The sequence below is a fragment of the Lagopus muta genome, chromosome 3 (assembly GCF_023343835.1).
Source record: "Lagopus muta isolate bLagMut1 chromosome 3, bLagMut1 primary, whole genome shotgun sequence".
NCBI lineage: Eukaryota > Metazoa > Chordata > Aves > Galliformes > Phasianidae > Lagopus > Lagopus muta.
The window spans coordinates 13,278,759-13,306,684 of record NC_064435.1 but is presented as its reverse complement, the minus strand read 5'-3'; the positions used below and the strand labels follow the sequence as shown (position 1 = coordinate 13,306,684).

The 27,926-nt window shown below is 36.6% G+C and overlaps 1 protein-coding gene across 11 annotated transcripts in view; it reads left to right on the top strand.

The window, feature by feature from the left end:
* Window positions 1-27,926, top strand: part of COL14A1 (collagen type XIV alpha 1 chain) — a 117,802-nt gene that overhangs the window by 41,090 nt on the left and 48,786 nt on the right. For 9 of the 11 annotated variants that reach the window (XR_007376126.1, XM_048940798.1, XM_048940799.1 and 6 more), the window contains 17 exons: window positions 39-184; window positions 1,421-1,550; window positions 4,728-4,867; window positions 5,907-6,033; window positions 7,119-7,258; window positions 10,743-10,875; window positions 12,718-12,798; window positions 13,565-13,716; window positions 15,560-15,689; window positions 16,478-16,600; window positions 18,043-18,192; window positions 19,499-19,615; window positions 21,594-21,740; window positions 23,775-23,849; window positions 25,071-25,210; window positions 26,158-26,281; window positions 27,601-27,744. Coding sequence is in view for 10 of the 11 variants with exons in the window: in XM_048940798.1 (XP_048796755.1) it covers window positions 39-184; window positions 1,421-1,550; window positions 4,728-4,867; window positions 5,907-6,033; window positions 7,119-7,258; window positions 10,743-10,875; window positions 12,718-12,798; window positions 13,565-13,716; window positions 15,560-15,689; window positions 16,478-16,600; window positions 18,043-18,192; window positions 19,499-19,615; window positions 21,594-21,740; window positions 23,775-23,849; window positions 25,071-25,210; window positions 26,158-26,281; window positions 27,601-27,744 (2,199 nt within the window). In the remaining variant the exon portion in view is untranslated. The remainder of the gene's footprint in view (window positions 1-38; window positions 185-1,420; window positions 1,551-4,727; window positions 4,868-5,906; window positions 6,034-7,118; window positions 7,259-10,742; window positions 10,876-12,717; window positions 12,799-13,564; window positions 13,717-15,559; window positions 15,690-16,477; window positions 16,601-18,042; window positions 18,193-19,498; window positions 19,616-21,593; window positions 21,741-23,774; window positions 23,850-25,070; window positions 25,211-26,157; window positions 26,282-27,600; window positions 27,745-27,926) is intronic. The other 2 variants (XM_048940804.1, XM_048940797.1) reach the window with 1 other exon arrangement.

Sequence of the window (27,926 nt, the reverse complement as noted above, 5' to 3'; positions counted from 1 at the left end):
GTGAGATAACTGAAGTGTCTGTCTCTTTTCTTCTGTAGTTGCCTTGCCAATGGCATCAGATCTGAAACTGTATGATGTGTCACACAGCAGCATGAGAGCTAAGTGGAATGGAGTAGCAGGTGCCACAGGTTACATGATCTTGTATGCTCCCCTGACAGAAGGGTTGGCTGCGGATGAAAAGGAGGTAATGTGTACAGCTTTCATCTGAATAATAATTATTGAAGAAATAAGTGTTCTAAAGAGTAAAATAGGTACTTGGCCTTTGACATTCAACTTTATGAGCAAATACTTTATTTTTCCATTACTGCTGTAAGTACTTTGTGTTAGACGTTATGAAGAGAGGCCAAGTACAGCTGGTTGTTTTTGTGTGTCATTGTCATAAAAATGCATCAATTTCAGCTAAATTGAAGTGATGCTCTTGAAATCATATATGACATAATACTTTATCATATTCTAAAGCAAACACTTGGAAGAAAGAAAGAAAGGAAGAGGAAGATATTTCCCTATGTGCTATCAAAAGAATATGAAGTTTGTCCCTTGATCTCATGGAAGTAAATTGAATTAGCAAATACTACATTTATTGCTTTCCTTTTAGTTCTGTACTGTTGCTTTTTTTTTAAATTTAAGAATAATGCCTTCTCTCAGAAGTGTGTTTTTATCAGGTATCTTTAGGAGACAAGTACAGTCTTCTACTGTGAGTAAAATAATAAAAGCAGTAGACTAAAAATAGTTTCTAGCATAGTTCCAATGCAACTTTTGGGGCAGAATTTATGCTTAAGTTTCCATATATATGATTATATATAGAAACTGTTCAAGAAAGAATGCTGCAAAGTATTCCAGGGCACGCAAACTTGTGGAAAGAGTGCAGCACGCTACCAAAAACATGCACAGACTTGTGCTTTCTGCTAATTGAGTCTCTCCCTGAAACCTAATTGAATAAGGAGACCGGAGCCTTACCTGAGGAAAGACTTTTTTCCAATAAATAAGTCAGCTGTGTTTCTGTGTCTGTCACTGAAGAGGTAGAAAGTGATATACACCTTAAATAGCAAACAGAAAATCTGAGCCTTGCTGTGCATGGAAATAAATTTAATCTATAAAAGACTGAAAATGAGGCAAAGTGTAGCTGGGAGTGAAAGGGCAATAATAGCTACGTGTTCTAAAGAGAATTATTGTGTCATTGCTGATAAGACAAGTTAGTTGCCTCTAAAGTCCTTTAACCTTCATGTTTTGGGCTTTTAACTATTTTGTTCTTTTGATTATTCTGCAAAATTCTAAAATGTGGGCCAAGTACTAAAGGCATAGCATCAGAAAAGTGCTCAGGAAAGCATTAGATCACATGAAATTTAACTTAACATGTGTCAGTAGTATCCTTTACCATCATGAGCCATTTCAGAAATATTTGTCTTTATGGTGTTTTTAGATAAAAATCGGAGAAGCATCAACTGAACTTGAACTGGATGGACTATTGCCAAATACAGAATATACAGTCACAGTTTATGCCATGTTTGGAGAAGAAGCTAGTGATCCCCTTACTGGCCAAGAAACGACATGTGGGTAGTGCATACCTATATTCTCGTCAGTGTTAATAAAATTTTAGAATAATCTTTGCTCATATTAGAAAAAACATCTGATTTTAAAATCTGATTTCAATAGTCCATAGGACAAGGTCTTAACTGTACTTTTGTTTCTTAATGTGAATGCTGTGGATTTATAGAAGCAGAGAATGTGAGTTTCTGGGAAAAAAAAATAAGTTTGTGGAACAGAATTGTGAACTCTCTTCTCTTGTTGATAATGGTGCTATACTATGGCTATCCCTGTTCATTCAGTAGAACTAATGATAGTTTCCTGTACTTGCTGAAGGTGAATGAAGGTCACCTTGTTAAGCTAAACTGAGACCACTGTTTAGTCTCCTGCAGCCACAGAACCAGGTGTGTCTGGGGGGTGGGGGAGTATGATCAGATGGAGAAATTCTTTCCTCTGGCTCAGCAGTAGACAGTACAGATGGAAAAGAAGCAAGAAGAGATTTTTCTGCCTAACATCTGGTAAATGAGGGATTGGAAAGTGCCTGTGCACTCATGATAGATGACGTGTTTTTAATAAGCAGTAAGATTTTTGCCAGCAAAATTCTGTCCTTTACTAACTGTACACAGCACTGTATGACGGCTCTCTAAATAGCTTCAGCATTTGAAAGACAAAAGAATTGAAAATAAGTAATTGTGCTGCAGGAATATCTCTGGGACTGCATTCAGTGATGTTTTTATTGTTCCCAGCAGGGGAGTGATTACTTCTTGTTTTGTGTTCCTGGCTTGAGTAGGACAGTGTGGAAGTGACCTTACATGCAGTAGGTGAGAGAAGTTCAGGCATGTGAGTGCTAAGATAAAGGAAGGGCTGGAGCAATGGCCTTGTAGGGTCAGTCAAGAAGCTCCAGGAGTGCTGTGTGAGCTCCGTCATTTCTGAGAGTTATCAACCGTTTTGGGCCAATAACAAAAAAAATAAACCTATGACAGAGAGGACAGTTGAAGACAGACAAGCACAGAGAGAAATAATTCAACTTGGCTATGTTTGTGGGCTTGAAAAGAGCTGGAAGATTTTTAATGCTTAGAGAATCAAGTCTTTGACTTTTCTCTCTGTGTCCTTCTCTCTCCTATTGTTTGATTCCCATTCCTTCTCCTTTTTTTAAATTTATTTGTTCCTGGTTTTGATTAATATCTGCCTGATATCTGTTTTTCATTTATCCGGAACAGTAGTTTGTGTAGTTTGTGACTGTGCCAGTCTGAATTCACTTTATGTCTCATGATCTTGGAGGCTGCTCAGCTCTAAACCTGGCTAACATATTGGAAGGATGATCACATACAAATTCCAGATACATTGGCAAGAGCTGAGAATTCATGACCTCAATGATCACAGGAGCTGGTAACATATGTTAGTCAGACCATCATTATTGCTGTTACCCAGACCAGAATAAAAAAAATGGTACCCTGCAAGCTTCATTTATTTTTAATGTGACTCAGTGGAGACAACTTGTCTTTAGCACTTTAATAAGAAATGGGATTCATTCTGATCTTCTGTATGCAGCTATTCAAATAATCTTCTAACAGGCTTTGATTATTCAGGCATTTGTCTATCTGAAAAGAAATCTCTTTATGAGCTCACCTCTCACAAATGGTCAGTGTCCGGTCATAGTGTCTTCTCTATCTTGATTCAGATTTTAGCAAATTTTTTTTTTTTTTTTTTTAATTTCTGGAATTATTTCTGTCTTCCAAGTAAAGAACAGGCTACCCAGTATTTTCTTCCTGGATCATATATATCTGCCTATAGAATGATCTGCCTAATTTGCAGTAGCATTACATGTAATATCGGATAGTCTGTATCTATTAAAAATGTAATTCTACTCACTGTGTCATCTCAGTGACTGAATTGAAGCCTTTCTTTGTGCCAAACATATTTTTATTCTGGAGTTTTTTCAGTGGCCAGAATTTATCCAGCTATCACTGTTAACATCATGTTATTCTGGTGACAGGATTGCCTGTCTGGTTGTGAGCAATGTTATCAGGCAATTGTGTTCCAAAAACAAAGAGCTGAAACTAAAGCATTTTGTGGTACATCCAGGCTGGTGAAATGAAGTGAATTCCATGACTGACTGGAAGTAGAAACAGTCCAGCACATGATATTCCCTTCACTTGACTCAGAGGAATATATTGAATGCCAGAAGGTGTGGCAAATCCATCTAGTATAATTCTGGTCTGTTCCCATCTTCTCTTTCCTCATAGCCAAGTTGACTTGACAGTTCCTAAGGTGGTTAGGCATTTGCTTGCAGATTCCAAGTCAGTAAATATCAAGCCCATGTAATATTTTCTTTCTCCCACGTGCTTTTGTATGAGGGAAACCACTTCCGAAGTGATGATATTTATCTGTCCGTGTGGATTGGTGTGGAGTGTGTGTGTGACGGCAGGATGGATAGAGACAAGTTTCACAACTCAGATAAAATTAACAGATGTTGGGGTAATGCAGAGTAGCAGAGACAATCCAAATTACTTCCTTTTGTATGACAGGAAAATTAAAGCAATCTGAGACTGTTGCATGACTTTGTTTTCTTTCAGCTCATTATAGTCAATGAATGCATAGTTTATAAATATGATTTTAACTGAGGTTGCTGTTTGGAAACAGCTTCATCCAAATACAGCCTTCACAGAATCACAGATTCTACATAGAGAAGGTGTAAAAAGGGGGAAAGGGTAAGAAGATATTAAAAATACCAAGTTGCTACTTTAGAAATCTTCTAAATGAGATATGCTTTTGTACAAACTTGTTTTTATGTCAGAGACTTTTATGTCCAGAGAATGTTTTGTCAGAAAATTCCTGACAGGAAATCTTTTGAGGGATTACTTCTGGAAAACAAGTGCATATGGGGTACAGATTAGTTGAGTTACACTGATATACAACTATAAACATAAATGTGTTTATAAATATTGTTATATTTATATTCACTATGAGCAGGAGCATGATTTCTTTTTCAGTTCTAGTTAAGATACCTGTCATGGTTCCACTTCAGCAAGGAGCTAAACCCTATTACCTGATTAAAGCACTCATGTTGCTCCACTGATGAAGGGAACGTATCTTTTAATTAAAATGACCAATTTATTTTTTTTTTTTAATGGAAAATGTGTGGCTTAGTTTAAAGATAGGAAAAGTTTTGCAACTAAAACCATGTATCTTTCCTTTTCAAGTACCTCTAAGTCCCCCATCAAACTTGAAGTTTTCTGATGTTGGACACAACAGTGCTAAGCTAACATGGGATCCTGCTGCCAAAAATGTGAAAGGCTATCGCATCATGTATGTTAAAACAGATGGAACAGAAACCAATGAGGTAAGTTATTAGCTTCTCATTTTTCTTAACCAATCTCAGTCCTCCATAGGCTTGTGAAATTATAATGTGTAACCTTTGTAAACAAAAGCTACTGTGTGATTCTTTGCTAAAGAATTCTGAAAGTCAGTGCTATTAAGAATTTGCTAGTATTGAATTCCATTTGGAAGGAATCGTGTGGGACGCAGTGCTGTATTCTTCATACATATGAGAGTAGTCATTGCTGATGTATTTCAATTGAAGGAAAATACCCAAGTGAATAATGGTTTGTAGGATCAGCATCTTGACTGTATATTTAGTAAGGAAACATTTATTCTTGGTTTGGTCCAGATAACAAGATTTTCAATGTCATTTGGCATTCAAAAGTCTGAAGGCTTCCATATATTTTCTTAACGTATATTGCAATAATTATGTTTTAAAAACTTGCTTCCTAGAAACAGAATCTGATGTGAACAGAATGATGGTAACAATTTTTCTGACCTAATTTTATGCATTTTAAAAGTTATGCAATATTTAGTTGTCACTAGTTACTAAAGGTGCTTTATAAAATCTTTTAACATCAAGAATCATTCACCGAAAGAAAGATGGGATGGAATTATATTAATAGAGAAATCCAAAAGAATGCAGGAAGAGTTTTTTAAAGATCACAGTAAATGGTTCTGATTATTAAGACAGACCAGCTCCATTACAAAATGAGTGGTAGTATATAACTTAAGCCTTAAAAAAATTATTGTGTGTCAGTGTGCAGTCATGTTTTCTTCCAGGGCATATCTGGTCTTGTGATGCTTGTGGGTCCCTTTCACCTCTGGATATCCTATGGTTCTGTGATAATTGTTTTGAACATATTAGACTTGTGGTAATATAATTTATAATGTGAGAATGTTCAGTAGGTTTTTACTTACCTTTCAGCTATTCCTTTGTGTTTGTTTAAAGAGCAGGTGGCAGTTCTTTTGTTCTACATTGGTTGCATTTCTCCTGTGGTGCTAAGCAAAGCTATTCCTAATGTGTGATCAACGTGTATTGCATATTATACTTCCTCCAGGTGGAAGTTGGTCCTGTTTCAACACATACTTTAAAAAGTCTGACAGCCCTTACTGAATATACTGCTGCTATTTTCTCCCTGTATGATGAAGGACAATCTGAACCACTTACTGGCAGCTTTACCACAAGTAAGTATATCCAAACTTTTGAAGGCTTTCCAAGAACAATTTTGATGCTCTCATCTTTTACTGGAAAACATGACTGGTAACAGCAAGTGTCTATGACTGTGGATTCACATATATGGGATGCTTTCCATTATTTTCACTGGAGTATTCGACTTCGTTACTCCTTTACCGTGGGACCAGTTGCATCCTGAGTCATGGGAGTAATGTGACATCATGGAAGCATTAGTGTCAATAAGGTTTATTTTTTCAGTCTTTTCAAAATCAGCCATTTTGAAGTATATTTCATTGCAAGTAGGTAGTAAAGCAGTTGTCTCCCCAGCTTTCTGAAGTATCATTCAGTGTGATGACATTTGGCTATCTGGCTTCAGTGTGATGAATACTGAACTGTATAGTTAGCCATCGAATTATCTCTGCAATTAAGAGTAGAAACTTTTATATACAGAGAGAAACTCAAAAACCAGTAGAAGGAAATGTAAGATATGTAAAACTCTTGTAGTCTTTTTAGTACGGTTGTGATTTCTGTAACAGTTTTCTGCAAATTGTGAATTAAACTGATGATGGCACTTACTAATGTTTTCCAACATAACAACAGGAGAATGACTCCTAATAGGAGGGAGGAAAGAGAAACGTGAGGTGGAAGAGAAGAGAGGCCATACATATACAGAAAAAGAAGCTGGTACCTACATGCAGATAACAAATGGAAATGGTGTGACAGACAGTGTGTGGAAAGGACAGAGATTAGGAGTGTAGTTTGAGGTGGAGGTAAAAGAAAGGAGCATGGCAAACAGAGGTCTGGGCAAAAGAAAGGGAGTTAGGATTGCATGAAGCTACTCCAGTGGAGAAAGGATTAGGAAGCTTTACGGCTGGAGAAGATAAAGAACATAAATTATGTGTATTTCCTTCTCCAGTTACAAATAAAACTTTCCCAAGTGTACAACTGTGCAAAGAATCTGCTGTGCATTTGTCATCTGTTTTCAAAGTTTTGATCTTTGTAAAAAGCTACAAATGAAATGATGTATTCTTGATGTTGCTATGTAAGTTTCAGAGAATAATTTACTTTCACTTTTCTTTTGCCTAATATTTTGCAGGAAAAATTCCAGCTCCCCAGCATTTGGAAGTTGACGAAGCATCAACAGATAGTTTTAGGGTCAGCTGGAAACCCACATCCTCGGATATTGCTTTTTACAGATTGGCATGGATTCCTTTGGATGGAGGGGAATCTGAAGAGGTGAGTTGCCTTGACTCTTTGAGGACATGAAACAGGACAAGAAATTTGATTCTGAGGTCCTTTGCATCAACTTTTTGCTGATTAAGCCTGACCAATTGACTTGGAAAAAGATCTGTACTGCTACAAAGCATTCAAAACAATAATCAAAACAATATTCCACTTTATTTTTGAAGATGAAGTGAGAATATGTCTTTTGTGAATAATAGCCTGTACTGTGCCACTTACATAGAACTAGCTTTGATTTTTGGTGCTATTTCAGTTTTTAGAGGTTTTTATTCTTCATTTTACCAGAAGATGGTGGTAACTCAGCTAGAGCTGTGATATGATCACACAGGATCCACATTTGTCTAATAAGCTGGTCACATTACAATTGACCACCAAGCCTTAGTTACAAAAGGTTTGAAAGGTAAAAGTTTACCTGTTTATGTTGTATTTTTCGCTATGGGCCCTTGTGTGTCTTCACAATAGTGCCATTTCCATTAGTCTAAAGTATTAAATTATTTTTCCTCCTGTTAGACTGTTTTTTGTTTTATTATCCTTTTCCAAGTAGTTTGCAATAGGCAGTTTTTCTCCCTTTCCAAAATCTCTGTTGTTTGTATTCTGACTGATTTTGTCTCTTTTATTATCTGTTCCCTCATAGTATTTGCTTCTTTCATGCTCTTCCGTCTTTTAAAACGTCTCCAACACCCTGCTCTGTTGTAATAAATGCTGTGAAGAGAGGCTAAGTCTGAAAACAGTTGATTGAGGTAGAAAGCACGTTGGAAAAAGATGACCTGTGCCTAGATTCCATGCATCATTCTTTTCATCCATTGGGACACTTAGATTAAGTGTCATTATCCATAGATTTAGTTGAGGCCCATTATTTGACCCAGCAAGAGGTAGTCCTGCAAACTATTAAAAGAAATTACAGGAAGGAGCAGGGTAAAGAAGGAACTGGCAGGTGAGAGAGAAGGCACATTCCCTTGCATCCTCCTGCAGTACTGGTTTGTTTGCACAATACTGAACTGATATGTTTCTGTTAAGCTCCGAAGAGCAGTTGTCAGTGAAACCCTTTAAGCCTTGTGATGTTATTGGAGGGGTGAGATCAGTGGTGTCTGTGGTGTCCTTTGAGTGTGAGAATTACTGATCAGAGAATAGTTGAACTTGTATGATTTCACTTGTTCAGTGTATTCATTAAGAACTGCTGAAGGCCTCAGTAGTTTTTCTATGTTAAAATATTAAAAATACTCAAGCTGCTTTCTTGTTCTCCTTGCATGACCTTTCTAATGGGGTCGTGCCTAGGATAGCACAATACCTCCGGGCTGTTGCCTGCTTATTTAAGCTTCTTTCCCAGCTAAGTGATCAGTCATGCAGAGAAAAAACATGCACTCCCTCCCTTTCTCCCAAGACCCAACTTGCCAATTAGCTGAGTGGGGTCATGGAATGGTGTTGAGAATTACACACACCTCAGCTTACTGCACCCACGCTGCTGATGTGTGAGGAGAGTATAGTGTGGAATGTTAGCACAAAAGAACTGGAATATATTATTTAAAAGTGACCTTTTATTTGTAGGTTAAAGTAGGAAATGCATCAGGAAATACTCCTGTATTTGTTACTATTTTTGCTTCTGTTATTTGTTCTCTCCACTTGAAAGTTCAGCTCTTTGTGTTTTTTTTTTTTTGTGTGTTCATCTCTGTGGGCTAAATTAGCAGGGAGTGGAGAGTGCTAGAAGCTATGCTGCAGAGAGTTTGCCAAAGTTATGTGTAAGACAGTTGCTATGTGTAGGAATTTTATGATGACACATATGACTGGAAGGTCTGGGGAATTAGAATGAAAGACATTGCTTATACCTACTTAGAATACAGCTAGACTCACTGAAGCTGATTTCTGAATTTTTCCAGGAAAATAGACACTAGAATGCACAGTATGGGCTGCTCAATTCATTATCTGATAGTTGTAGAATACATGAGCCCAATTAATTTTATTTTCTGTATCAGAATTCAGAAAGTCTATTATTAGTTAATGAGTCCCTCTTCCACAGGATATATATATATATTTTCCTGAACTGTGCCTGTTTGCCAACCTAGGAATTCTGGGGTCATGGATAGAACGTAGTGTGGTTTACTATTTCTGCTAGCTGTAGTAGATGTTATGCAGCATTTCTATATTGTTTGGTTTCCAGTGTCTTATTATTATTTCAATTTCACTTATATAATGGCCACCTATAAAAACTTGTCCAAGAAAGGTTGTTTTATGATAGTATTTATCTGCATAAACTAGTGATTATTCCCCCAGACAAGTCAACCAATTTCAGTGGAATTATTGCACAGTCTCCTCCTATTCTGCTTCACATTTCCTTTAGCTCCAGTTCCTACCCATCTGTTGACCCCTTCCAATAAAAATCTATGAAACACAAAAATCATAAAGAAAAGCCTTCTTCTTACAGTTAACATAGCACATGTGAATCTTCTCTTGCTGTCACAGGTAGAAATAAGGAAAGTTACTTTTTAAAATGCCATGACATATAGCCAGCTTCTCAGCAGCACATCTCCCATTAATCTCCAAGTCTGTTGCAAATTTCTTTCTGTAACAGCATGCAGTCTGCTTGATTTCTTTGACTATGGACATCCTTTCTGGATCCAGCTTTGTTAGATGGAAAAATTACACCTTCCACCAGTTTGCCACCAACTTCCTGCAACAGATCAGCATCTCGTGTGTACTCACATTAAATCTGTCAGTGATACTGATTTTATGAGCGGTCCCTCGCCCTGCTCAATCATTACAAAGCAGACCAAGTAAAAACAGTGAAAGGCCTCTGCTTAAACTGTCAGAGATAACCACATTCATTCTTACGAGTGGTTACCCCAGAATGAGCCAATGTGCTGTCAGTCTGTGGCAGACTGTAGTGATCTGTGGCAAATAGGGCTTGGTGGAATTAGTAGTAACCTTTTGCATCCATTGCAACTAGTTGCAGAGTGCATTTACATGTATTCTTCATGTACAATTCAAATGCATGGAGTCATAACTCAGATTGTAAGTCTAATATAGAAACAGCATTTTGTAAAGCTACAGAAATACTAAGCATTTAGTTTTTTAGTCAGTTTGTCATGACAGTGATTGAATGGTAGAAATATGGATGAAAGCTAACTTACACTGTTACGTTACTTTCAATGAGGAATGTTTTGAATTTTAGAGTTTTTCAAATGAGATACATGTGTTGAGCTTTAGCAGTTCATCAACTGTATGTGAAAGAGTAAGATTGCATGTTAAGGTAATCAAGCCAGCCACAAAATAATAAACATTTAAAATTTTCTTAACACTGTTTTTTTTTTTTTCCAGTCTTACTTTGTGATACTTTTTATTTTTACATAGGTAATAAATTATTTGGGCATACCTGAGTGTGGATTTATGTTGTTTTAAAGCAGAATTTATTTTCCTTCTTGGACTTCAGTCACTTTGTGTAAATTAATCGAGTGATTTTCTTTAATCTTGCTTTGCTACTTAGGTTGTCTTAAATGGAGATGCAGACAGTTATGTTGTTGAGGGTTTGTTGCCCAACACAGAATATGAAGTTTCTTTGCTGGCAGTTTTTGATGATGAGACCGAAAGTGAAGTTGTTGCTGTTCTTGGAGCTACATGTAAGACAAGCTCTTGAATATCATTTTTAGAGACATTTAAATGATTTAAATTTAATGTATAAACCTGATACTTAAAATACAGTCCATTTTTGGGTTGCTTTAATAATGAAGAATGTGTTGGTTTTACACCAGGACCTTGCCAACAATATATTTCTCTTTACTTATTTAATATTATATGTTAGATGGCAGTGAATCAAAGTGATGGTTTGGCTCCCTCTCTGAGCAGTGGTATTAATAAGTATAGGATCTGGAAATATATTCTTCCATCTCCATTTCAACTTTTAGTCTTAGAACACAGTTTTTCATTAAGACATATATTAAATTGAGGGGAGGTAATAAATATTTTAATGTTAATACTTAACAGGAATTTGTTGAAAATGCTTGGTATTTATGGTATGCCATATTCTTTCTTATTTGTGTAATTTATACTCACTGGAGAGCTGTTCACTCCTGGTTGAAATAAGTAAGTTGAAATTTTACATGGGGATCCTCTGAAATTAATATGGAAGTAAAAAAAATAAAACTTATAAATCATATACAATGTAATTTATAGTTGTAACCAAAACGGTAGCCAGCAATTTCATTTAGATTGCTGAAGTCTTTGATTCAGTGTCAGTCATATATTTAGGACTCAGCCATAAGTTTAAACCCACTGCAATTTAGTAAAGTATTCTTAACATTGAGCTTCTATAAGTAGAATTCTGATTTAGGCCAGAAAGCTGGTTTATGTGTGCATATGGATTCATCTTCTGCACTTGATAAACCTGCTAGAATAATATGAGATAAAATAGCTGCCCTGAAGATTTTCATCTGTTTCTGTCCTCTGTCAAGGAACTGAAAATGTGTTCATATTTTCAGTCTATTTCTGGAGCAGTGTACCATTTGTGGAAACTTGCATTATTCAATCACATGGATTAAAAAAATAAAAATGTCCTTTCTCTCTAAATCAGGTACTGGGAGATATGAAAAACATCCTGCACTTAGCTAATGGCTTTGTTTTGCTCTAAGAAATGAGAATTTTGTGGGTTTACTGTGAAGATACGGATTTTTTTTTTTTTTTTTTTTTTTTGCAAAAAGAGGCTCTTGGAAGGTTATGGAAGAAGAGCCTATTCAGTAAATTATTTCTGGCTTGCAGAGGGAGTTTTTATGGGGGACGGTGTTTGATTTTCTTATTTCTAAAGTATCAGTAAGTTTCTGTTGAAGTACAGCTCAGGATACTCTTTGGTATGATGTAAACTGATATGGATCATTTTTGTTCTGTTCAATGAGGAAAAAATATTTCTGAAATTGATGTGCAGATTCTCCTTTGATGGATAATGACTTGGTGTACTAAACAACTTTATTTTTCATGTGTAGATTCAAAAATACAATTGATTCTTATTAACTGCAAGCTTAATCTTCAGTCCTCTGTTAATAAGTCACTGCCCATCCTAATGATGCTGGCATTGCTTATTGTTACTGAGCATACATTTAGTTCTTATTTGGACAACAGTGAACACCTTTACAGAGTGCTCAGTTCAGTAAATGTGACAGCTCTAACGAATCATCAAAGTGGAGGCCACTGTTTTCAGCTAAGCCAGAAATGTGGAAGACTATACGTATCTTTGTTTAATTATACAATTTATAATCACATCACATCTCTAGATCTAAGGATTATTCCTGCACATCCATGTGCCTAAAGTAAATGAAATAAATGGTTACCTTGTAAATCTCTGAAATGCCTGAAGTGCGTGGGATATTTGTAGGTCAGAACACACCTTTTTGTTGTCATAGTTAGAAATGCAAGATTAATAATGTGCCTTATCTTGTTGAATTGTTTGTGAGCTGAGTATTGTTTTTCAGTTGCAGGAACTACTGCAGTGCCTACCACTGTGACTACTACTACTACTACCACTACCACAACTCCGAAGCCCACCATAGCAGGTAAATGAAATAAATGTAAACTGTTTAAATGCTGAAAGCAAAGAACTGAGGCTTTTTGCAACCTAGCACATCCAGATCTAGGGGCAGAGAGCTGTGATAATAGTGAGGGATGGTAACACCAAATTCTCGTGGCTTTTGTCAGCACGCTATAATGGAAGGTCTTGTTGAGGTGTAGACTCCAGAAGAGTGACATCACTGATGAAAGGTGCATGTTGTGCTCCTCACGATGCTTCTGCAGCTTCCTGTACATGCCACATGTGGGATAGGAGCCCATTTGTTATGCTGTGTAAGAAATTTGAATGGTTCCAGAGATGCTACATAAGACTACAGAAACTGAGTCTAGTTTGGAAAACGTGACTCACTTGTCTCTTAAAAGCATGAACATGAATACAAGTTTGAATATCTTCAGAATTTTGTTTATTTTTGAGAGTTCTTTGTCTACTGAGGCTTAGGTAATTGAAGTTTATGAATCAACAGTTCTGTGGTATTTTTTGTTTGTAATATTCTGTCTGCAGTTACTTTTTTGTTATTATAATGCTCTGTAAGCTGAGTAATATAAATAAAGCAAGTGGGATAATACCTATTAATGTAAGTATAGTGGTTATCCTGTTGTAGTAGCTATTTAATTACGTTGTTGTATGTGGCTAAGCTCAAGTATGACTGAACTGAATGGGTTTGTCTTAGAATAGATCTAGTGACAATTAGCACAATTTAAAATCTAAAAATAGAGTGGATAAAATGCTAATTAAATTACTTTTGGCTTCAGTTTTTCGAACAGGAGTCAGAAATCTTGTTATAGACGATGAAACGACCTCAAGTCTGAGGGTGGTGTGGGACATTTCGGATTACAGTGTTCAGCAGTTCAGAGTGACCTATCTCACAGCCAAAGGTGACCGTGCCGAGGAAGCGGTAAGAACGGTCTGTATTGCTTTTTGTGAATGGCTTCATGAACTTGAAAAGGTTGATTAACAATTGCTGAGGCCCGATAGCTTCTTGCAAAGCACTCCTGTTGCAGTCAGAAAATGATTTGTGCTTGGCTTTACTGTGAGATAGAGCTTCAGAATTGTAATTCTCATGACACCTGATTCATGACAGATAAACAGTCAAATGCAGGATCAAACCTAAGAAGGTTAAAAGACTGTCTGTCCCTTCCTGTATTTTCTTTAAATGTGTACAAGATCGTTTGGTTTTTAAAAATTATTTATTTATATGCTTTTTGTTTGTATGTTTGTTTGTTTTAAATCTTAAGCCTATGGTTTTGTTTTAATATTCAATGACAATTACTTTAAAATGTAATTATAACTGTAAGAAATGGTAGTTAAATTCTGGCTATCAGAGGAATGGTGAATTGACTAAAACCTCTTAATATCAGGAAGGTGTCTTGGCTCTAATTCCACAAATTATTTAATTTTAAGTACACACTCAAGTCATATCATCTTTGGTCACAATTTAGTTTCATTTTTGAAATTAATCACATGCATAAATACTTTACTGAATAAAGAATTACTTAAGATCATAGTCAAAATTAAGCACATTTTAAACCAAAGAGAAGTTTTCTGTCATGTGGTTTCAAGCATCTGGAAGATGCAATATAGATATGAAAAAAAAATAGTGTTCATGTATGCTTAACTGCATTTCTTAAACAGAACCCAAAAGTTTTGTGGAATTTGGGCTTAAATATACTATAGCGTGACAATTCTATGGTGGATACTCAGTTTTTTTGGCTCTGATTTCTGTGTAATTTCCAATTACTCCTCCCTCTCCATAAAAATATTAATAAACTTTTTAATTCCTAATGCAATTGGCTGAAAATCAAGGACAAAATATGTAATAGGATTCTTTTCCCTACTGAAGAGTCAACCCCTAAATTACACGTTTGTTCTTAGGTTTGCTGGAAGGATCACATTTTTTTTCTTCCTTCAAGCCAAGAGTTTTTCACACAGTTAAAAAGCATGTTGTTCTGTGGAAGATCTTGTTGTGAAACATGAGGATTTTCAGTGCTTGCATCCCCTCTTCTAAAACCCTAAAATTTTGATGGGTCTTTCCAGAAACTTGGACTGTAGGTTTGGAGTATATCTACAGAGGATCTGTGACACAGAAGGTCATGCATGTGTCTTTAGTTGGTTCTGTCCTAATATAATTTACAATTCTGAAAAACAAATTATTTCTTTGACAAGTCTCAGCACCTGGGTGCACGAGATTAATGCCGTTCTGTGTATCTCTTGCCAAAATTAGAGTGCTTTAAATGTCCTGGAGCATGAGATCTGATGAGCGCTTTCTTTTTTTCTGAGTATCAGCTTCAGAAAATTTAGATGCAGCATCCTCAGATGGATCATTTCACTTTAAAGTAATAAAATACCTGGAGGCTCACTTTCTGCTTTTTCCTCTTGATTTGAAGTGGCTTATTGTAGGTCTGTCAGCTTCTTGCCATATATGTGAGGTTGCTAGTTCAGATGATAGATTCACACAGTGGGTTTGAGAAGGTAAGGATTCAGAATAAGATTTTGAACCTTGGGACATTTGCTTCCAATATCACTTCAAAGAACAGGTTTGGTACAGGAAATACCAGGTCATATTCTCTTTATTTCTTTATTTATTATTTACTGTGTCCTCATGTGCCAGATAGCTGCCATTCAGGTTTTTGAATCTCACTGAGATTAAAATGTTAGTGACAAGTACTGTTGGAATCACAGTTCATCTATGATATGAAAAGGTTTTGGCCCTAATCATAAACCTTGTTTCTGGTATCCTGACTATCCAGATAATGGTGCCTGGGAGACAGAGCACTCTTCTGCTTCAGCCTCTGCTGCCTGATACAGAATACAAAGTTACAATTACTCCAATCTATGCTGATGGGGAGGGAGTCAGTGTCTCAGCTCCTGGCAAAACTCGTAAGTGTGAACTTTCTGCTCTGCTTGATCCCAAATATGTATGAACAAAGGCTCTTTCGTCTTTTATCCCTGACTGTACTGGTATATTTTACTATAAGCGTGGCCTTACTTTGCTTGATGGATATGATTTAAGAGCTTTATATTAATCTCAATTCATTGGCTTATAAGCAATCGGCTGCTTCTAATTGAGAGATTGAATTTTAAATATAGTGAATCTTCAGAAAAACTTACTGAGTAGTAAAGCTGGTAAATCCTGGAGAGAGAGCTCACAAAGGACAATCCAGCAAATGTAGAAAATAACCTGTGATGCTGGGATAGTATCAAGCAAGCTGTTGTACTGCTAGTGTGTTAATTTTTGTGGGTGTGTGAGATCATTACATCTATATGGTCATTAGAAATTAGAAACGAGCAGGATTTATACTTGGAAAACTTCAGTGCAGTTATGTTGAAATAAGCTATATAAATGAAAGAACATTATTTCTGAGTTGACTTACATTTAATGAAAAACCTTGAGAAGAAAGTTGGGAATTTATATGGAAATTCATGGTTTGTTGAACAAAGGTCTTAATTAGTTGTTAGTATAACTTGATATGAGTTTCTGAAGTAGGCTGACGTTAATGTATCAGCATAATTCCAAGGAGGAATTTGATTCAAAGCTTTCTTTCCGGCAGATCTGCCCAGAAATTTGAGAAAACTGAATATTTCATGAATTTCATGTGCATGTTTGAGTTTTATGCGTGTGTTTGTATGAGTTACATTTGTAAAGGCTCGATTTCACTTCCTTTTAGAACCCTTATCTGCTCCTAGAAATTTACGTGTCTCAGATGAATGGTACAACAGATTACGTATTAGTTGGGATGCCCCACCATCACCAACTATGGGTTACAGAATTGTCTACAAATCTATCAACAGTGAGTTTTTAAACTGTTTTTTTTTAATTGTCATTTGCTTTTGACAGTATGTTCTATACTTTAATGCAGTATTTTTCTGAGTTTTGTACTAAATCTAATAGTCACAGTTATCTCTTTAAAAATGATATTAACTTGATGTCTCAGTTTTTTAATACGAGAATTTTGTAGTTACAGAATGATACAGGTCTTTGGAGATCATTCTTTCTAGCTCCCTGATCAAAACAGAGCCAACTTGGAAGAGGTGTCATGGGATCTTGTTCAGTCAAGTTTGTAATATCTCCAAGAATGAAGATGGAAATTTCAAAACATCTCTAGGCACTTGCTTCAGCTTTTGACTGCTTTCACTTTGGAATTGTTTTTCCTGATATCTAATCAGAATTTCCCACGTTTCAAATTTTGGCAGTTTCCTCTTGTCTTCTTCCTGTTCGCCTCAGAGGAGAATGATACATCTTTGCTTTCCCCTCCCGTAATGTAGTTGTAGGCAGCATAAGATTCCCATAAGATTTCCTTCATACTGTTGATCAAACTTAACTCTCTCAGTTTGTCTTTTTATGTCATTTTTTCCCGATTCCTATTTACTTCAGAAACTGCATTTCTTCTTTTCCTGTACCTCTCTTCTGTACTTCTCCTGTCCTCGACTTCCATCCCTTACCACACAAAGCTTTCGTTTCTTTTACTTACTTCTGCTGCCCTACTTGTTCCAGATAATTGCCTTTTTATTCATGGATCATTTTGTCTATACTGTATCTGACCACCTGCACACTGCAGCTAGACAAGGCACCTATTTTCATTCAGAGTTCTTTAGAAAAATGTCCTCTATTGATAGCAAACAAAACAGTGACCACTAAGGGACTAAAACAATATCTAAAGGCAATACCTTCGTCTGGCTTCTGAAGTCTATCCAGAACATCTAGCAGAAGTGAGAAAGGAGCTGTTTGCCCTTCTGATTTGGTATAGTTTTATTCTTTTCTATTTTCATTATCATTTTTGCACAGTGCTAAATGATGCTGTTGTGTTAGGAACCCCTTAGGGACTGCTTTGGCTGGTGTCTGCTGTCCCCTGTTGCTCCTGGCACACCATCAAACTGAGGAGATCTTTGGCACTCTATTTAGGGCAGTAGTAAGTCACTGAAGCAGAACAAAAGAGTTTTTACAGATGCCAATGTCTAGTCCTGCCATAATGAATCCCACTGCTGAATTTCCCAAGTGTGTTGTCCATACAAGAACTGTACACTGTTCTGAGCAGTGTCTTTGTCTTTGTGCATGGTAAAAAAAAAAAACAAAAAACAAAAGCCATAGAAAAAAATAGTAACTTCAGGACTTCATCTCATTTTGGATTGGTCTTAAGATTTGTTTTTACTACCTGTTAATTGAGTGGATGAACAAGTGATTTTCTAATTTTTTTTCTTTTTTTCTTTCTTTTTCTTTTTCTTTTTTTTGCAGTCCCTGGTCCTGCATTGGAGACCTTTGTAGGAGATGATATTAATACCATTCTCATTCTAAATCTCTTCAGTGGAACAGAGTACAGTGTGAAAGTATTTGCTTCATACTCAACAGGCTTCAGTGATGCCTTAACAGGCATAGCCAAAACCTGTAAGAATGATTTCATGCTATTCAGATCTCTGCAGACTGTTTTTCACTATAAATATAGGTTTGTGCAGCTCCTTGAGTAAATTTTCACATGGAAGTCTTTTCCAGTTGTGTGAAAATTGTTTTCTGGAAATTGAAGTCGCTTTTCATATTGAAATATGTAATACTTTATAATCTACTGGACATTAGCGAAATTGGAGTCTTAAACAGATGCTATTATTTAGCCAAATATTTTCCTAGTAATATATGCAAATCTCTTTAATGGAAAGTATAGTTACTCTTTTTTTTTTTCTTTCTTCTTCCTGTAACTCCCTGTGTATAGTCTGAATTAGTCTTTATATATCTAAACCTCAATTTAAAATAAAGTTTTTGACAGATGTACTTTTATAATGACATTTTGTACTGATTCGTAGTGACTGATTTTTTAGCAATGTTCATTATTTATCTTAGCTCCAAACCTGATCTAAAAATGCACTTTTTTTCCTTCCATTTTTGAGTTTTATTGTCATCATATTTGTAAGCTGCTCTTGAAATTAAAAAAAAAAAAAAAAAAAAAGTGTTATTGGATTCATTTAGTACAGTGCTTTCATCATAAATAAATCAAATTAATGCATTATAAGAAGAGCTATAAAAGCCCCTTATTGTCATTATAAAATACAATAGTTATTCCCCATAATAGTGGCTTACAGTAAGGGAACGTGAGCCCTCTGCAGCTATGTTACAGCTCCCTGAAAACAGAGGTCTGCTGGGAGTTGTTGCTGCCACAAGAGACAAGGTGTTTAAAGAGATGCCAGGAATATTTGGGGATTCTGGCAAAAACCCATCACATCTGGGAGCTGTCTGTATGTTGCTGTTCTCTGTGCAGCCCCTCCCAGCAGAGTGAGCAGCGGGGCATCAGCACCTGGTGAGATGCAGTGGGTTCCAGGAGCCACATGGGAAAAGAAGCCAAGAATAAGAAAGGCAGCACATTGGCCTCTTATGCACAGGGCTAACAAGGGCTGCTCATATTCCTTGCAGATTGAGTATTAGGATAAAGTTCTTCTCTGAAAGAGTGGTAATGCCTTGGAACAGGCTGCCCAGAAAGGTGGTGAAGTCACCATTCCTAGAGGTGTTCAGGAGCCATGGAGATGTGGCACTGAGGGAAATGTTTAGTGGGCATGGTTGGGATGAGTTGGTGGACTGATCTTAGAGATCTTTTCCAACCTTAATGATTCTGTGATTCTCTTTTCACTATAATTCTTTTGCTGCTTTTCCTTGTATGTCATGATGGAGGAATAAATCTTGTTTCTTTTTTATATTTAATTTTCAGTGTACCTGGGTGTGACAAATTTGGATACGTATCAAGTCCGCATGACTAGTCTCTGTACTCAGTGGCAGCTTCACAGACATGCTACTGCATACAGAGTAGTTATAGAATCACTTGTGGGTAAGTTACTGAATCATTAGATATGAATTTACAGCCTAAACCAGAAGGATGAATTGCATGAGTTAAGAAATTGTGTGTGATCAGATTTGCAGACTCATTCCCAAAAGAATGGAAATGATGAGCAGATGAAAGAGTTGTCTACACATTGAAAGTTTCAGGAGTAGGAGTAGCATTTCCATCCTTTTATATCAAATAGATGTTAAGTTGTCCTTTTCTTTGGTTGGAATTTTTTATTTACCAATAGAAGAAAGATGATTACATGAGATGTTCATGGTTGTGAGGAATAAAAGATGGGTAAAAAATGAACAGAGTACGTTTAGAATTGTGAATAAACCCATTAGTGATTGCAGTGATTAGGGGAGGACAGTAAAGTAAGGGAAAGCCCTCAATGAATCCATAGAATCGTAGTGTATCCTGATTTGGATAATATCCACAAGGATTGAGTCCAGCTCCACGCAGGAACACCCAAAATTCAAACCTGATGCCTGAGAGCATTGTTCAAATGCTTCTTGGGTTCCAGCAGGCTTGCTGCCATGACTGCTGCACTTGAGGAGCATGTTCCAATGCCCAGCCAGAAAAGACTGTGCTCAGTGTTGGAACAGGGTCCGGTTTTGTCTGATCTCATTGAGCTGATTGTTAATTATACCTCATAGTAATGTTACTCATCTAACAGGAGTTAGATAAGCATGAGATATTTTTATGTGGCAACATGTGGTTGATGCTTGTAGCACAAATTATACAGACATTTATGTCTCTTCTTTTTCACTGTGATTCACAGGTGTAGCCAGAAGAGCTTTTAGGAAGTCACATTTTGTGCAGTTATTCTCTTATCCCCAGTATGTATCTTTTGAGTGGTGACAAATTAGAAGTTTGGATAACCTGGGAGAAGTGTAGTTAATGACATTTAGTGACATTTATCAAAGGTATCTTGAAAAGTAATACTAATTTGATCATAAAAGATTAATGACTTTCTGTGCAGCAGTCTTTGCTGGTAAAAGACTACACATATTTCCTATCTAGCTAGTATTCTACATTTTTGGTACCTTGTTCCTCATCTTGTAGAACTCCCAGAATTATTTTATCTGAGACAACAGAGCTTAAGTATGAGCAGAATAAGCTTAAGTGTGAACAAGTGCTTCGTATTGACCTCTGTCATGGAGAGTTTTGATAGTCAGATATTTGATATTTGACTCATTCCGAAAGTCATCATTTATTTTCATACTAATCTAACACCTCCTGACAGATGTTTTTTCCTTGGCAATGAATGGTTGGCATTTTGTGTTTATATTCTGTAGAATGTGAGATCAGTTACTTATATTTTGCTGTAATTCTTTCTGGTACAAATTATAAATTTTGCTGACAACTTGTTATTATTGAAATACTCCATGTACTATTTGCAGTACGCAGGCTTTTTTCCACTGTGAGCTTGCTCCCCAGTTCAGAATTTAATAGACTTTATCTGAAAATCCTGTAAAACTCTCTTTCTTAACCAACATTTAAAGTCGTTACTGCTGGAAGCTGGAGTACAATGTGTACTTCAGTGTCTCGCAATTACTAAGTACGTTATATAGACTCTGAGAACCAGAGGCATAGACAAAGGATGCCATGGAATTGCGTAACTCAACAATTCCTCATTAGACTGATAATTTAGGACCAGATCCAAAGCCCATTGATGACAGTGTTAGTGTTTTTGTGAACTTCAATGAAAGGGGCAAAATTCATCATTTTTCCTGCAGATGTCTGACATAGCCTTCAACTGCTACTTTATACAAAGGATGTATCAAGAAATGTCCCCCATAGATCACTGCAGAGAGGTGAATATCAAAAAATAAGGCAGCATATGGTTTATAAGTTTCTGTCAACTACTTGCCCTTTGTTGGCTGTCAAGTTCCATTCTAATTTCAGACTTCTGTTATGTTATTTGGTAAAACTGCAATGAAAACTGTATTTTAATGATTTCTTCTTTTTTTAATTCCAGATGGGAAAAAACAAGAGGTAAATCTTGGTGGAGGGACACCCAGACATTGCTTCTTTGAGCTAATGCCTGGAACTGAATATAAAATCAGTGTCCATGCACAGCTTCAAGAGATAGAGGGCCCTGCTGTAAGCATCATGGAGACAACATGTGAGTAGAGCAGATATGAGTTCAGCCAGCAGCAGTATTGCTTGTTTCTTCTACTTTTTTTTGATTGCCTACAAATGTGCTATTCCTATGTAGTTTCCTTTAGTTGAGGTTTCTTTTTATTTACTACATTGTGACTCCTCCACAGAAGTACACAAAAGGCTGCTTTCTCCAGAGGATTCTTACTCTTCTGTTTTGTCTCATTTATGAAGTCACATTCCCCAGTGCTACTGGACTTTTTAATGAGAGTGAAACAGGGATGGTGGGTTAGGAAAAAAAAAAAAAAAACTACAGAAAAATGAAGCAAACAGAGAACGTTTTATATGCTTCAGTTCTTGTCATTTAGTAAAATTTTTACCACTGCAAATGAGACTTTGGTACCCAATCTACCTATGTACCTGAAAAGAAGGAAAAAGACCATTTTTCTTGTGTTATTTTCAGTAACTTGAGACAAAAGTTCTCTTGCAGCTGTTTCTGAAGTTCAAAATACCATGAAACAAAATATGGGATTAGCATAATTAAGTAAACATATTTTAATGTTATCTTTTCTTCTTCAAGGAGGAAATGTTATCTTTCCTTCTACTTTCAGTCTAGATGATACACTTCTCATGCTATATTACTAAATAGCACAGGACTGTTACCCTTCTTTCATAGTTGATAACATTTATTGCTGTCCTCTACTGTTCACCTGCCCATACTTTGGGTTATATAGGACAAACTTGCACAGGTGCATGAGGAATGAATTTTGTATGCTCTGCAATTCAGGGAAGTTAGTAGGGTAAGTTGAGAAGAGGACACTTGTGCCTGTATGTGGATTTCTCATGCAAACAGATTACTGTATCACATCAGAAAAAGACATTGTTTCAAGATGCAGGCTATCTCTGGTGCTGTGAGCAGTGAAACTTGTGGCTCTTTCTAAGTGGAAGCTCCTGGCCTGAGTTCATGGAGGTCCTAGACATGAGTCTCTTTTCACATTTTTCAGAGTCTTGGTCCTTTTTCCTGTTGGAGCCAAAAGCATCAATTTCAGTGGGAGTAAACATGGCTGTGGACATGGGGCTTGTAATGAGTCCTGTTTGCACTAAACATTCCCAAGGATTGATGTCTTTTGTGAAGGTGTTGTATTTAACTGTTTGCTGCCTGTTAAACATCACATACGTTATGGCAAATACTAAGTAGTCTTACTTGCAGGCATAAAGTTTTTATTTCCTCTGTTGCTTCTTACGAAGCAAAAAAGTGCTGTTGAACCAAGGCGTGGAAACTTTTCCTTAGCTACTGATATCAAAGCATGTGGTTATTATATCTGAGAATTCAGCCAAAACTATATCAGTGATCATCATGTATTTAGGTAGGTTTCTGAGAGTCTGTCATTCCAAACCTTATTTTTAGGAGCAGATGAAGACAGAGTAACCAGTTTTCCATATGGCAATCTTTGCTTAAACTTTGCTGCAAACACTGAAGCCACAGTCCTGCAGAGTTATGCTAGGAACTGCATTTCTAGCTGTAAACATACTAAGGTGTTTCAGAGAATTCAGAAAAATGTGGCTGTGCTTTGCTCTGGATGCAGACACTGGCTTGCTCCTGCACTGTCTTGATGTTCTGGATGGCAGGACTAATCTCTTCTTCCTTTCAGTGTGGGTGGAGATATACTTTCTTGATTAAGGACTAGGTGTTATCAGAAAGGAAAAGAACACTGATGTTTTACGAGATGAGTTAAGGATAATATGTCATAATGGGGCTACCACATGGTCTGCTACACTGGGGAACGTGGAAATGGACAGTTCCTGTTGTATTTCAGCAACCAGTTGTCATTCACACTGAAGTGCACCCACTAACTGCTTTCTAATATTACAGTACTTTTTTAGGTGACCAGCATGGGAAGACACACTCACCTATCTTTCTGTCCAATTTCATTATCAGTTGGTTAAAGATAATGAATTTGGAATGTGGAGATGAGTAGAAAATGCTCTGTTTAATGTAAGTAAAATAGGTTGGGCTTCCCTTTGAAGCATTTTTACATTCCTTTCTTTTATTCTTCAGTACCATTTCCAACTCAGCCACCAACTTCTCCTTCAACAACACCACCACCACCTACAATCCCTCCTGCAAAAGAAGGTAAGTGCTGCATGTGTGGATTTATAATAAGTTTGAGATGTTTCATGATTTTCTGCTTCTGATTCTATTTTAGACCCGTGGAGATCACATGTCAAAATGCATTTGCTATGACTAAACTACACTGTTAAGGCAGCTGGCTTAAATTTAATGGGCCAAAAATCTGACATCATTATTACATTGTTGAAATGTACAGAAAGGAGGGTTAGCATCTGTGAGATTTTCTTTTTCCAGAACTCTTAAACCATACATATTCTACAACGGAAGCAGATATCCTAGGGATAATTAAATTTCTAAAACAGCACTATTTAAAAAAAGATGTCTACTTCAGTTAATGACAAAATTGTTGGCCATGTTCAGGTTCTTTATATGCAGGCTTCCTTTTGTCTATCAGTTGAACATGTAGTGTCTTGTACAGAGTCACCTGAGTGCTTCTGTGAGGGGGATCATTGTTGTTGGAAACCAAGGATAAGATCTGTTTACATCAATTGAGAATTTAATCCCTAAGTACAGGAAAAAGAGCATTCTATTTTTTTATTTTTTTTTATTATTATTAGTCAAGACATAATCAGCAGAAAACTAAACACAAATATTTATCTTTCCATCCCATTCTCTGGATTTAGAAGAATTATTTTCAAGATGAAATATGCTAAAAAAACTAACCTTGCTATATTCTGACCCTCAGCAATAGAATTGGGTTCTGATGTGCTCTGAAGCTTTCCAGATCCTATGAAAGAGTGCACAACTCATGTGAGAATGTATAAAGCTCTGCATGCTATTTTGCATAAGAACATGCTAACATAAGATGATGTGGGGAAACCTGCACTGCTCCTACAGTTAACTACTGTTAAGAGGAGGAGCTAAGGTGTGGACAAGATTCTACAGAGAACCTCGACAGTGGAGTACTATTGCTATGTCATGCAAAGTGCATGTGTGACTTTATTTAGTAGCCTAAATAAAAATTGAAGTGGCTACCTAGGTTTAAATAACTGTTATGGCCTTAAAGTGTCTTCTATCAGGGCAGATCATTCACCTCTTGCAGAGCTTAGCTGGTACTGCATTTACACTGAAATCAATACCAGCAGGTCACTTTCCTAAAGCATTATTAACATTTAAAAAGGACTTTTCATGACAGTTATATTTTCTGAAGTGATTTTTGATATTTTCACAGGAGTTGAGATATTGCTTTACTTCCGGAATACTTGTTTTTTTTTTTCTCCTCAGTATGCAAAGCAGCCAAAGCTGACCTGGTGTTCCTGGTGGATGGGTCATGGAGTATTGGAGATGACAACTTCAATAAAATAATAAGCTTTCTGTATAGCACTGTTGGAGCTTTGGATAAGATTGGCCCTGATGGAACACAGGTAATCAACATTTGGAGACAGACGGGGTACCAGAAGTAAAATGAATCAAAATGTTATTGACATAATTTCACAGTTACATAGAATATATAATCTGCTTAATGGCAGAAATTATTTTAATGTCTTATTTTGCACATTATATGGTAAAATTCATGGTATTAATTTTGCAAGCTTGAAGTATCACATCAGTCACCTCTGAATCAGCCTAATGAGGTTTGTTTTGTTAATGTTATTGCATAAGTATTCACTGTGGTGGTTGTATCTCAATAAGATAGAAATGGTGTTGATAAGGAAAATGAAAGGTTCATTTAGTTCATTTATTGCTCATGATGCTGACGAATCTGGCACTCATGCTTAGTTTAAGAATGAGAGCAGCTTCTTTCACCTCAAGAGCACTATTTAGAGAATATGAAGTTTAATATGTTCTGTGTGTTGTAGAGGTTTAATATACAGTTTTGAAATACAAAGTCTTGACTCAAGTAACAGCATATATCAGAACGTATTCATGCGCGTTTCTATTGCTTGCTTCAGTGTTGCTGCCCAGCTCTAAGTTGCTTTTGTGCAGCTATTCATTCATGGAGATTGAATAAAGTCCTTGTAGTTCTGTGTGGTAGTAACTGTACATTTGTGAGTAACTGTACATGTGTGAGCATGTGTAAGTAGGATTTTACTTTTGGGCTGGATTGAGAGTACTTTTGCCAAAGTGGATGTTACTTTTCTCATTCTGTTTGTTGCAAAATGAAAACAGAAAGTATTAAGTGGTTGCCAGAGATTTGGAGAGTAAACTTTATTTTTTGAGTGCTTTTTAAAAGAAGAAAGTTCTGGCTTCAATTTAAGGATGAAGCAAAATTACATGATAAATCCTTGTTTTAAATGCTCTAATTCACTTGCGTTTTGCTTATATGCACTGGATGGTGCTCTAATAATAAACACATCTTTTGTATGCACAGGTGGCAATAATTCAATTCAGTGATGATCCCAGGACAGAATTTAAATTGAATGCATACAAAACAAAAGAGACTCTTCTTGAGGCTATTCAGCGAATAGCCTACAAAGGAGGAAATACAAAAACAGGTGAGAAAGGTCATGATTATGATGCAGATTTTGTCCCTGCTTCTCTCTGTAAAGCATTTAGCCTCAGTAACTGTGGTGAAACACTAGAACAGGTTGCCTAGATAGTGGTGAAATGGCCGGTCCCTGGAAGACATTCAAGGTCAGGCTGGACGGGGCTCTGAGCAACGCGATCTAGCTGTAGATATCCCTGTTCATTGCAAGGGAGTTGAACTAGATGATCTTTAAGGGCCGCTTCTGACTCAAAAGATTCTAGGATTCTGTTTTATTTTCCATTTGCTAAATGGTTTAAGACATTAGCGCACAAGCAGTGAGATGAGAAGTTGGGCTTTGAAGTTAAAAAGCTTACAGTTTACACCCTTCACCTTCTACTGCTGAGTATGCACCCCTCTGCCCAACAGAGATAAACAGTCAGGGAGGGAGGGAGGACAAGAGGAGAGAGTTGAGCAGAAATAAATGGCTTTTGAGATTGTGGAAGATGAAATCAACTTAGCAAGCGGAAAAGTGTGAGGGACGGAGAAGGTGGAAGGGAGCTTGCAGAGAATATTGGGAAATAGTGGGCAAAGTGGAAGGACTGCTTGGTTATGAGCCAGGACAGTTAAGCCTCAGTGGTATAGTTAAGACTGAGCTGGGAGAACAGGTCACTTAAGTGAATGCAGTTACATTTTAGTTACTTTATTTAATTCCCATCTCTCTGATGAGAAGAAATTAAAGATGAGTACTGGAAGGGTTAAAGTTTAAGTTGGAAACCATATGTTTTATTATTCTCAGACTGCACAGAAATTTCTTGCAGCTGTTGCATTGCATCAAATTTCAGTAGTATCAAAATGACACGTTTTCAGTTTACTCAAGAAAATGCTACCATGGTACTTTCTGTTGTTAACTGGATGTGCCCCTACAAACCAGAAAGGGAATTTATTGTTACCTTTAACCTGCACCAAATACCCTTTTTCAAAGATGTTCTTCAACTTCACCTTCTGGACTAAAGAAACTGATGACTGAAGCTGTCAAGTTTTCAAAACTTAAGGTCAAAATTAAACTTCTAAATCTCTATTTTATACCAATCATATTTTATACCAACAAAATGCACTATTTTACAGACTGCCAAGGACCCAACAACTGCCGAAATCCATTTACAGCAAAGTCGTCGGCTTACTTCAGTCCCATGATAATTATTCAGGTCTTAAAATATACATCCGGGCAGATATTTTTGAGACAGAGCATATGGAGATTTCTCCTTTCTGTGGTATCTAACATATGATATGAAAAGCTACTGGATTTATGTCATAGAGAAAGTATATTCACAATTTTTTCTATTTCAGGCAAAGCCATTAAACATGCGAGAGAAGTCTTGTTTACTGGAGAGGCAGGCATGAGAAAGGGCATTCCAAAGGTTTTGGTTGTCATTACTGATGGGCGATCACAGGATGATGTGAACAAAGTCTCCAGAGAAATGCAACTAGATGGTAAAATGCGTAGTTTTAAGAACTATTTATATTTTCCTTTTTTTTCATGAATTGTAACTACTCATATTTACAGGAAAAAAAAAAAAAGGGTCAATTTTGTTCCAAAGTGTTTTCCAACTTTAAATAAAACAGCAAACATAGCAGTTAATGAAATTGCTCCCATGGCAAAGAATTTAGAGAAC